We start from the raw sequence: 12500 nt of genomic DNA, 5'->3' as shown, positions 1-12500 counted from the left end.
AAGCGGAGATTCTGCTTTTATATTCTGCCTGCTTACGTGCTGTGTCCTCCTGTGGACAAGCAGCGGTTGATAAGATACATCATTTGTTTAGGTTGTTTACAAGGTTATAGTAAAGTTTTGTTTATGCTTTATGTTGCAGGAACTCGTGTTTGTTATTCAAGGAAGGAAATATTGCCCTTGTAGCTTATCATGCAAACTACATGTGGTTAATGATAAATCTCTCTGAAACTTTATAAGTAGTCTAAACTCACAAGTGATAATTACTAGGTGTTATTGAGAACAAGAAAAATAAGGTACGAAAGGAAAAAAATAACTGAGTAATTTGTACCCTGTTTTGCCGTAAAATATGCCTTTTTCAATAATATTTTAAGAATTTGCTTGATTAACTCCATTACACAAGAGGCTGTCACCACTTTTTCCTATAGGAATTTAGAATACAAAATCTTAGGGGTAATTCTTCAACTTAGGACTATTTTCATGTTTTAATAAAATATTGCAATTGGTATGTATTATGGAAATATCACTTCTGCTTCAGTTTCCCACAGCTGTGCAGTACAAGGTAAAGTTTACCTATATTAGACAGAATGACCAAAATACGAGACATTTTCACTTATGGTATTACCTTCACTAGTTGATTATGAGAAATGTGTAACGCATAATACTTTGTCATACATTTACAGAAAAATGTACTGATACTATCATGATCAAAGAAAAAAGCTACACCCATCTATACATGAAATGATATGCATAGGCAAAGAATATCATCAGAAATGAAGGAAATAGGTCGCAACTAATGCAGTGCTGAGAGTAAACCCATGTCAGTTGAGTGTGGATCCGAGGGCAGAGCCCCTGATAGGGAAGTGTAGCGATCGGATAGGAGTTTAGGGGCAAAGCCTCTGGGTTAGGAAGGTTTTTGGTTTATTTCGTAATGTTTGTAGAGTAGCCGGAGTAATGGGTACATAGTCTCAGAGGGGTAAAGTCACTTTGTAAGCAATACCAAAACACATTTTATATCATTAGTGATGTAAAATAGCAAGAGGTTCACGAATATTACAGCATGGATAATTGTAAGAAGTAATAGTAATTGCAAGATTGGATGGCTGAGTGAAACTAAAAAATTAATTAATTCAGACGAAGTTACAGATAGCATGTGTCACTGCTTAATTCACTTGACAGTGTTGCCAAATGTGGCAGGCAAAAATCTGTCAATTTCAAAGCTAATCAATGTACAAGAGTTGCCTAGGACCTATGATTCCTGCGGCCTCTGTGCAATCGTCACTCCAGCAAAGGTCAATAGACCTCTGCAAATTTTTGACAAGATGAAGGTTATACTGGTTCCTTGTTTGGAGACAAATCATAAGTGGTCTACAAACACTATCAATATCCAGTCTTTTCATAATGAACTAATCTGTTTCAACTGACTGAATACTTCAGGGAAAAAAAACATCACCACTAGGGTACTAGTTGCCAAGAACACAAATAACATGATTTCTTATAAATGTAATCTGCACAAAGTGAAGGTAGTTCCATAATTACTTATCAGATCAGTTAATCTGGGCACCAAACAATACCATGGCCTGTGTGTTTTGTGCTCAGACAATAGTCAAGAAACCACATAGGATATTCTGGTAGGAAGAGCTTGTAGACATAGATAGATATTTATTATCTAATAAAGAATCATTCCAAGCTCTGTTTTGCTAGAGTATACATGATGGAGGTTGTTGGCCTCTACCTGAGTTCAGAAGCCAGTCAGGATAAATCCCCAGATGAAAATAGCAGAAAATCTTTATGCATACCATAGATTATTGGATGGATAGATAGAAAAACATGTTAATTTACTAGATACTTATAAATTTTAGAGACACGTGTTATTTCTCCCCAAGTTTTATTCACAATCTGTTAATGTCCACTATGGTGTTGTTTAATAACTTTTCCTTGCACATAGATGGCTAACAAATGCTAAGTCACCAATGAGTCAATTATAAGGTCTACCTGATCACCTGTTTAGTACTTTATTGCAATCTTAAATTTTTAATTCTTAAGGCAATTATTATTGTTATTGTAATGAGGAAAATAATAATGGTAATAAAAGGTTTTTTTTTCCTTAAAATCCAGGAAATGGATTCAACAGGTAAGCCAAGTAATTGACTCTGGTGGCAGAGTGCCTGTGGAATTGTTTTTTATAATAATTATAAGAATAAGAATGAAAATAATATATATATATATATATATATATATATATATATATATATATTTACATTTACATTTACATTTACATTTACATTTACATTTACATTTACATTTACATTTACATTTACATTTACATTTACATTTACATTTACATTTACATTTACATTTATATATATATATATATACATAGATAGATAGATAGATAGATAACTATAGATATAGATAGAGCCATTTTCATCTGGTCTCAGTATTTTTCTTCTTTTTCTTCTTCTTCTTTTTCTTTGTTCTTTTTTAATTTAAGGAAATAATCATGCCCAGAATGTAGTGTAGAACTGTTCTTAGTAAGTCATTGAAAGTCTTATTGACATTGTGATGAATGTGTTTTGTGTTTTACCAGATGAAGCATTTGTTCATTAACATATATTTCCCAGTGCATTAGTTGTTTTCTGTCCCAAACAGTAAGTTGTAGGGGACAACTTTTTGGATGGCATAAAATGTCTGTAGACATTTGCACATCTACCAACTCATAGGATATGACTATATTCTTTTATCTGATTCTTTAAATCAAAGCAGTGACACTGAATTCCATAATGTGGGTTACATTGATGTTAAATTGCACCGTAGATTATAGAAAATTCCTGGATTAAGTTATGGAAATTGGATAGATATGCAGAGTATTACTTTTACTCTTAGGCCTTCACTTCACTGGATGTTTAATGGTTAGAAATGTTTATTCATCATGTTTTTCATAACAGTAATATATTTTACTCCGTTACCATTTTTTTTGTAATGGTCAAAATGCACATAAACAACCATTCTCCAAAGCCTGTCATTTACTGATCGAATGGCAGTCTATCATCTTTCTTTTGCTGCTGGTGCTTTTTTTACTGGCTTTAGTCTTTTTTCTATAACTAGATGTTTCCAATAGATCTGAAGTATAGTTAAAAATGCTGAATGTATTAAATTTATTTATCTATTAAATGATATGAATGTATTGTAAGTGTACCCGAAAGGACCAACCAATTGTTCAAGCAGGAGGTTGATTTTTGAAGATATAGGAATGTTGTAATTAGAACTCATAATCCCCCCTCCACCCCACACACACACACACACCATCACCATCACCATCACCATCACCATCACCACCACCACCACCACCACCACCACCACCACCATCACCATCACCACCACCACCACCACCACCACCACCACCACCACCACCACCACCACTAAAAATAGGTTACACTGAGTGCTTGGAAAATTGATAATTTTTGCAGGCACCACAGTAACTGGTACTATAATGGCAAAGTAATGGCAGTATATTTATTTAATTTTGCTTTTACTTTGGAAAATACATTATTATTATAGGCCTGATTATTTCAACAAGAATTCAAGGAATATTTTGCAGTTGTGTGAATACATCCTTACACAATGTCCAAAATCTTGTCTACAATATACGTAAGAGTCACAGGTAATTTCTACTGCAACATAGCAAAGGCTGATTATCCAGGTCTGGCAAACTGCTTTCAGGAAAAACTTTTTATTTACATGTGACAACATCTGATTGTTAGAATTTAATCTATCAACTTCAGAGATATACCCTTTATTTAGGTATTGGAAGTTATTGGTTGTAAATATTTCCCTTCCATATGTTTTTATGGCTTAGGACTTGTAAACACTGTAAAATTAGAAGTGAACTAATTTTCAAGGTAAATGGCAGTCATTGAAACTATTTTGCACTCTCCTAAGCATGTTCTTCTCCTCCTTTTATTGGTCTTTATATTTCTTCCTATTCATCCTCCTCTTCCTTATCACCTTCCTTTCGTTATTCCCTCCCTTCCTATATATATATTTTTTTCTTCTTCTAGAAATTAAACTTGGTATAGTCTGAGCTGTGGCTTTCAGGGACTTAAAGCATTATTTTTTTAAGGTAACATTAGTATAATGATAATTAAATGTCAAAATGTAGCCAGATCATGAGCTCTTTAATTCTTGGCAGATGAAGCTGCAGAAGTCAAAGACACGAAGAAGCGTGGTGGAGGCGAGGAAGCTGATGGCGTGGTTGCCCTGGAGACTGGCCGAGGCAGCAGGAGGCGAGGCCGAACAGCCACTCCACCCTCTCCTTCGAAGACACCAGATTCCCCACCCAGAAAGACACGTCGTGGAGTGTCATCTCCTAGCACCCCAAAGAGAGCCAGTCCAAGGGGACGTGGTGTTGGTAGAGGCTCACCAGCGACCAAAGAATCTCCTGTAAAAGCTTCACCGCGTGGTCGGGGACAAAGGATACGCAGAGGGAGTACAGACTCTAGTGCCAGCAGTGTGGGAGCTGCAAGTGTTGCATCCTCTTCCACTCCCACTCGCAGACGAGGAAGACGAGGCAGCAATAGTTCAGAGGCCAGTGGTGCTTCCGAAACTCCACAGAAGACTCCAAATTCACCACCAAACCGCCGCAGAAAGAGAGGCAAATCAGGTAGTCCTCCAGCAGTACTTGCCAAAAAAACTAATGGGGCATCTCCTCAGTCATCACCCAAAAGGTCAAGCAAGAGAATACGGGGCACACAGGAGTCAGATGCCTCGCCTTCAGCAAATGGTCAGGGTAGTCACAGAACACGCAGAGGAGGCACATCAGAGGACCAGGAGGGGGGCACAGAGGACCCTGAAGAGCACTTGCTGAGCAGCATGGGAAATGGGTCACCTGCAAGCACCAATGACTTGTGTGAGGAGGTGAAGGACAGTAATACACCTTCCATTGTAAGTGAGGAAGCAGGAGAGGATAGAACGCAAAGCCCAGTAGAAAATAATTCCAGCGAAGATAGAGAGGCATTAAATGAGCATATAGAGGAAGAGAATTCAAACCAAAGTAATGAGCTTCCAACCCAAAAGGAAGATGGCCTGACCAGCACAGATCAGGGTCATGAGAATGCAGTCAACAGCATGTCAGCAGTAGAATCTGAAGACAAACCGGATTCCAAACAAAATCAAGCAAAGACATCTGACATGAGCAAAGATGTAGAGTCAAAGCCTTCTCAGAATGGCAAAGAAGAAAAAGCGGGTCTTGAAAAGAGTGAAGATAATTGTGACAGTTCAGAGGTTTTGCAAAGTAATAATGATGCTAAAAAATCTGATATAGACCAAAGCCCTAACCAAGGCAAGAGTGAGTTGCTTGAAAATAATGAAGATGTCAAATTACAGCCTGTTGACAAGAGCAATAAGGAAGAAACAAGTTGCTCTGACTGTACAAGCAGTAGTAGCAGTATCTCAAGAGTAAAGAGAAAAATGAGTGATGAAGAGAGGGATGCTCCCTGCTCAGGAAGCCCTGAGACATTAACTACCTCCCACAAGAAACACAAAGTAGAATCAGTTGCTCCTAGTGTTACCAAGCTCCCCCAATCTGCACACTCACCAGAAAGTGGGAGTACTGAAGTTCCTAGTGTTACCACACACTCGAAGGAGACTGAGTTAAAGAAGCAGCCGGAGGGTGCAAATAAGCAAGACTCCAGTGCTACAGAGAATCCCAAATCAGTTTGTACACAAGGCAGATGTTCAGGTGATAAATCTCAGGAAGATAGATTAAAGTCCAGCCCAGAAGATTCCTCCAGAGAACCAGAGGAAGTGGTCATGGATACCCTCACTGTTGCCGACACCTTCCTGGAAGGCCTCAACCTCACTAGTGACCAGCAGAAGGAAATTGTTTCCTTCATTGCGCAAGATATTAAAGGTAAATCCAAAGCAATAAAACTGTTAATAAGTAGCCATTATGGAAATCAATACAAGAATCTGCCTAATGTTATTTAGTCAACACAGGAATTTCAGGAACTGTGTCAAAGAGAAAAATGTACCATTCATGGAATAATAGTCAGGTCTAAGCTTAAATGTGTCAGTAGTCTAATATTCAATACAAGCTTTGCCAATATTTGTTCTCTTTTACAAAGAAACTTCTTTTAAATGGTTCATATCATGTTAGATCATATTATTTATTTAAGTCACATAGGATTTGTTGTCATCAGAACACCTTAACACTACTATTCACCAGATTCAGAGAACACCTGTAAGGGACAATGCAGACATACTGTTGACCTTTTATTTATTCCTGACTGTTGCAAATAGAACATTCCTCAAAATTAGATATAAATGATATTGTTACAGACTCAAGTGTAGCGCAAGTGATTGAGACGTTGGTGGAGCAGCTGGTGGGAGGCGCCTGCACAGTCGCCACAATGAACGCACCTCGCTTCAATAAGTTTTTACAACAACTCCTTGCACATTACTGCAGTTTGCCCTGTAATGTAGATCGTAAACATGTCTTATGTGAGGTAAGTGGTTCAGTCTCATTAAGAAAGATCACACTTGATGCAGAAATAGAGCTTAGAAGTGTGTAAGGTTTTAGAAATAACAGATTATTCATCATTTATAGTGTTAATTAGAAATAATGGAGGCAAAATCCAAAGTGAATACATTAATCTTCCAAAGAATGAACCAGCTACATTAAGATTTGAAAAATGCAAAAATCGTGTGGATATGAAACAAGCTTGTTATGGTCTGCTGAGCAGTACTTTATTGTGCTTTTAACAATTCTTAATGTTTATATATAGCAAGGCTAATAATCTGAATCCTTAAACAGGGAGATAATAGATATTTGAGAAATTTTGATGCAAATATTTTTCAGGTACTACACTTTATATATATATATATATATATATATATATATATATATATATATATATATATATATATATATATATATATATATATATAAATATATATAAATATATATATATATATATATATATATATATATATATATATATATATATATATATATAAACAGTGTATTAACTGGGCAATGTGATAGAAATATAACTACCCAACACACTACTGGAAGGACTGACTTTGATTCAGTGTGGCAGCATAATACTTTATATAATGAAGAGGTTAATAAAGAAAACTATATATATATATATATATATATATATATATATATATATATATATATATATATATAAAACCATCATTCAGAGTCCCATTTACCCAATTTATGGAGGGTCATTTGCTCAAGATTTTGTGTGCCATCATTCAAAGTGATATATTCCTTTCTGCAGTAATTTTATGCTGCTTCACTTCTTCACAGAAGTCCTGATGATCCAGAAATTTGGTTAAAGAATTTCCCAAAGTCCAGACCATAACTATTGCACAGTGGGAATTCTCACTACCCTTATGGTACTTGTGTGTGTCTGGAATAGGGACAGAAGTATTTCATGAATGAGCTAGAACTATGCAAATAGCTGGACAGCATCTCTTATGACATTGTGGTATTAAAGATTCACTTGTTTATCATTTGATATTTCTACTTCTTTATTATCTATCTTGTACTGATTTACATAATATTTTAAAGGTATGATGAAATGCTCACCCCAAGGGTGGTGGGTTATTGAGCCATCAGAGGTTGGTCATGACTTCCGGTAAATTAGGGTTACTTAGTAACTTAAAGTTACTGAGAATTAGCTTGATAGCAGATAAGACTTCATGGGCAGTGTGCGTAGTTTTTGAATTTAGTTAAAATCTGATGAAGTAAGACTATTTGCAAGAATAGAGCATGTGCATTCTGATGTTTTGTGCTTTTTTATCAATACGTAAAACCCAAGGCTGTTTGCTAATACATGAAACACTATATCTGTTTGTTATATTGTGGATTAATGATGAAACTGTTTGATATAATTGTAAATATGATATTTTCAGCAAGCGGTGCAGTGGGCACGGGACAGGAAGAGTGTTCACCTAAGACATGAGTTAGAACTGACTCTCATGACTTTGTATTATTCAACCAAGCAATATAAGAAGGCTGAGACCATTGCCAATGCACTTTATAGTGAAACCAAAAAGTTACAAGACAAAGATAAGACTGTAAAGGTATGTGCAAAGCATTGTCCACTTGTTTCTGTGACTGGAAACTGTTTCTGTAGTATTGTAATGCTTTTATAAAATTTTCTTATTTAACTCCCTTGCCATTCTTCCAGGCATGTCTCTGCCTGAGTCAAGTCTATCATGCAATGGGTAACATCTCCAAGGCCAGAGCCAACATCACCACAGCCAAGACGGAAGCCCTCAAGATATACACGCCACCAGACATGCAGGGAGAACTTGATCTTCAGTCAGGTAAAGTGCCCCAAAGAAGCCTGTTTCTATTTCTTTACTTGCACTGCATTAGTTGGTGATTTTTAGAGCAATCCCATACCTCAGATTTGCAAATGTTACTCATGACTTGAAGGTAATGACAAGGCATACCAAAACAGTTCAGACCTCACACATACTAAAATATATTGCATGATGTATTTATATATGTGTGTAGGGGGGGGGGGGTATATTCTAATAAGATCCAACATGGTTTCTAGATCAAGCCTGAACCAACAGTGGGATCATTTTTGCAGTATTCTAAAAAAAAACCTGGAAGAAGGGCTAATATTGAGATTGTCATCAGACTATTAAAGCAGAATCTCTGATCATGCATAGCTGTCAGGGGCACCAGAAGGCTCCATTCTTGGACTTTTTCTTGTCATAATCTTAATAGATTATACTTATAAATTGGTTGTTTTATCAGTAAGTAACAAACACTGGCATTGCAAAGATACCTTGATGTGTATGTCATGGGTTCTCTGTCAATTACATGAATCTCAGTAGGGACAAATATGAATGTGTCTTGTATGACTAAAATGCTGATGGTATAAGCAGTGAATAAGGGCATTCAAATGTTTGTAAGTTTGTTGCATCAAAATTCCTTTTACAGGCATTATGCAAGTGGCAGAAGGTAAGGACATGGAAACAGCATATTCTTACTTCAAAGAAGCAGCCACAGGCTTCACATCGCGTAAGCAGCGGGCGCGTGCTTTGAAATACATGTTGCTCTCCAAAGTAATGGTCAACAGGTAAGGAAAATAAAGCTCTGTTATCTTGAATTCAGCACTTAATCTGTTCCTTTTTTGATTTCTAATATGATACTAAAGGGTGTATGATGGGATCTACAATCTACTTAACTTTCATCAAAAGGTCAGAGGAAGGGGAAAAAGCAGTACGAGGACAGAGTCATATCCAGGACATTGATGAAGGTGTAGAAGCCATGCTGGCTATCACTTCTGCTGCCAACAGGTCTTCCTTGGCTGACTTCAAGTAAGGGCTGAACATTGTTCAGTATTTTAATATTTATTAACCCACAGTGCCATGTTCATATATTACATTTTCTGTACTGACATAGATAGAAACTGTAGGTGTGTATGTATATGAAGGTATAAACTACAGCAAAATAGAAACTTAGATCAAGTGTTATCAGCCATCCCACCTTAGGCATTTGTGTAATTACTTGAGAATTAGTTATTCGGAAGAGATAGAACCACTTTCCTCAGCACTTGTGTCTCAGATGTTCTGGTATTCCCCATGTACATCCAGGCCATCATGATGTAAAGTTCAGAAGGTAGAGGATAGTTCATATACAATATTAGCATGACTGACCCTCATGATAAAGAGTATGTCATGACAAATAATCATTTATTGACTGATTTCATGGTATTGCAGAAAGACAAGAGAGCAGTATGGAGAGCACCTGGAAGGGGACATGGTGGTGGCCAGTGTCTTAGATGACCTCTACACCAAAATGATGGAGAAAAACTTATTAAATATTGTTCTACCATATGAACGCCTCCAGGTGAGTCCTTCAGTAAGAGCATTGGTATAGTTGACTATGGAACAAGAAAATTTACATGTGCTGTGGAGTTCAAAATTCTTATGATGGTAATGATTGCTAGAAGTAACAATTTGATTATATAGATTGTAAATAATCAGCACTTTGAAAGAAATTGTCTAGTAAATTACATATGTTCCAAGATACTGTAATGATAAGAAGCTGATTTTTATCAAAGGTCCCCAAAGGACTTTAAAAAGAATGAAAAAGAATTGTAAAGATATTAAATGGAGCATATTGCAGATACACTGTTTTTGTAAATGTGAATCTTTCTAACAGTTTGTGGACTTTATTATTTGATACTGAGATGCTAATACCAAAAAAAAAGCACAGCATGCAGGCGTTAGTCTGTGTCTTGCAAAAAAAATGTGCTTTAGGTATTTCTGTTGTTAAAGAAAAAAATTAAAATTGTCATATGGGCAATCAATCATTTACTTATCATTGTGAAATGGTGGTGATATAGGTTTAGAGAAGTACTATAAGGTAGAGCTGCTTGTTAAGCCCTTTTTTAGTAGCTCTCTTTTATCTGAAGCATTCTCTGTTTTACAGATTGTCCACATAGCCCAGAAAATAGGTCTTCCACGAGAAGATGTTGAAAAACGTCTTTCTCAAATGATTCTAGACAAACGCATCAACGCCCAGCTAGACCATCGTGATGACTGCCTCTATGTTTATGGTGCTGAGGAGAAAGATGATGTGTATCAGACTGCAATTGATACTTTATGTCAACTTGATAAAACTGTTTCACACCTCAATAGTAAAGTGAAGAAACTATTGTAATGAAAGTTTTATCTAGGCTGGAATGTCTTATGAAGGAAGTAAAAGTGTATCATATAAGTACATCTGGTGAAGAGCAAGTGTCTAGGAGCACTGTAGTACATTCTAGATGTCTAGTGTGAGAGAGCAGACAAAAAGTTAAGTTTCTTTAAGGATAAGATTTAGTTATATTTATAAATGAGAATATTGGACTTTTTTTTTCCTTTTAATAAATAATGAAGTTCATTACTGTATCTTTTCTTTCTACTAGTAATATTTAAGGAGAATGAAACTGGGTATTTCTTTTTCCTTGTGCAGAAAAATGTGATAAGTATGCATCAGTGGCTAGAGTTTAGACGGTCTAGACTGTGACTGGTCGATTGAGGACTGGACAGAGACCATGCACAAGTGGAGTGACTGTGATGGTTTGCAGAGCAAGTGTATGCTGTATTTTTGGGCGACTACTCTTACATGAGACTTTTTCCATATGCGACACTTGTTGATAATGTGTATATTAGTGAGTCATTGCTCATGGGTGAATGTTGTTTGATAAAAAGGCTGAAGGATATTGCTAACATATGCCAAATTTTATAACATAGCAATGTTAGATTTACCAAGTATTTACAGGTACAGAACACAAATGTTAACATTGAGTTTAGTTTGGAGAAACTATGGGAGTAACCTCGGTGATGGTTTATTTTTTTGCTCAGGTACAAAGTGAATAGTGAGGGTATGTTACTTCTGATACTTTGATGCAAGTTGGTGATCAAGTGCATTGTTGTTCTATATACCCTGAGGGGCAAAGAAGCAAGTAGTCAGAATATAGGTAGTAAGTAATATCCTACATGAAAATGGACCAATTTATTGGCTTAGTGATAGTAAAAATGTATATAATAGGATTTATTCTTCAGTAATATAGGAAGTAACAGCTAACCAACAGGAAACAGTGTTGTTAACTGTTTTTCATATACAAGTTCATATTGCATATGTTGAAAGTCAGATGTCTGTTATCTTTCTTTTATCATTGCAATTCTTGTTATTATTCAGTCTCATTCCCTTTATAGTTTACTTTTTTGTTGCATGGCCCTTAAGAGGGTTTTCTTGAAGTGGTCTCCTGTTCTGAACCATCAGTACATTCAAGTAACACGGAACATATTTAAAGGTTGTGTCAGTTTAAATGAGCTGATATTTATTACTGCATGTCAGTTTGTACCAAAAATGTGTACATTATTTCTCTCTGGATATGAACAAATGCCTGTTTATCATTTCTTTATACTTAGCTTCCTCTTGTTCATAGCTTGTGATTCTGTAAGAGGACTTCATTCTTTATGCTGACTTTAAAGATGAAATGTCTATTTATGACTTCTCACTTGAAATGGAAAACTACAGTGCATGCATTTTGTTATCACAAAATCACACATGTTACAGATAATGATCATCCAGAGGAACACAGTTTAAACATGAGAATGGGATGGGTTATTTTGTTTTTTTTTCAAAAATCATCAAGAACCATCTTTTATATTTGTGCACTCTTTAAAGCACAACCAACCATCATCTATTTGCAATTTATTATTGACTCATGCATTAGATTTCCTCAAGTATGAAGAGTTTAGTTAAAACATTCAGTGCATTTGGTAACTGTGTATAAATGCACTGTTATCCACAAATTGGGTTAAGTCAGATTTGAAAAATAAAATGATTTCATTATGCATCAATCCTTTTAATTTTTCATGCCTTCAGGTTACTGTCTCAGCCTCTTCTAAGTTTGTTTGCTCATACCCATCCTAACTTGTAATCCTAGTCATTTTTGTAACTTAGAATCGAC

The 12500-nt window shown here is 35.9% G+C and overlaps 1 protein-coding gene across 1 annotated transcript in view; it reads left to right on the top strand.

Moving 5' to 3' along the window:
- The window catches only part of LOC125027958, a 12938-nt gene extending 554 nt beyond the window's left edge, over window positions 1-12384 (top strand). Inside the window, exons 2-9 of the mRNA XM_047617157.1 lie at window positions 4190-5908; window positions 6337-6503; window positions 7927-8097; window positions 8205-8343; window positions 8972-9110; window positions 9232-9351; window positions 9754-9883; window positions 10469-12384. Coding sequence (XP_047473113.1) covers window positions 4190-5908; window positions 6337-6503; window positions 7927-8097; window positions 8205-8343; window positions 8972-9110; window positions 9232-9351; window positions 9754-9883; window positions 10469-10699 — 2816 coding nt within the window. The 3' untranslated portion in view covers window positions 10700-12384. The remainder of the gene's footprint in view (window positions 1-4189; window positions 5909-6336; window positions 6504-7926; window positions 8098-8204; window positions 8344-8971; window positions 9111-9231; window positions 9352-9753; window positions 9884-10468) is intronic.
- The last annotated feature ends 116 nt before the right edge of the window (window positions 12385-12500 follow it).

Source organism: Penaeus chinensis, chromosome 8 (assembly GCF_019202785.1).
Source record: "Penaeus chinensis breed Huanghai No. 1 chromosome 8, ASM1920278v2, whole genome shotgun sequence".
In the NCBI taxonomy this organism is placed as follows: domain Eukaryota; kingdom Metazoa; phylum Arthropoda; class Malacostraca; order Decapoda; family Penaeidae; genus Penaeus; species Penaeus chinensis.
The sequence above is the reverse complement of the archived record's forward strand: the minus strand, read 5'-3'. Positions and strand labels throughout refer to the sequence as shown.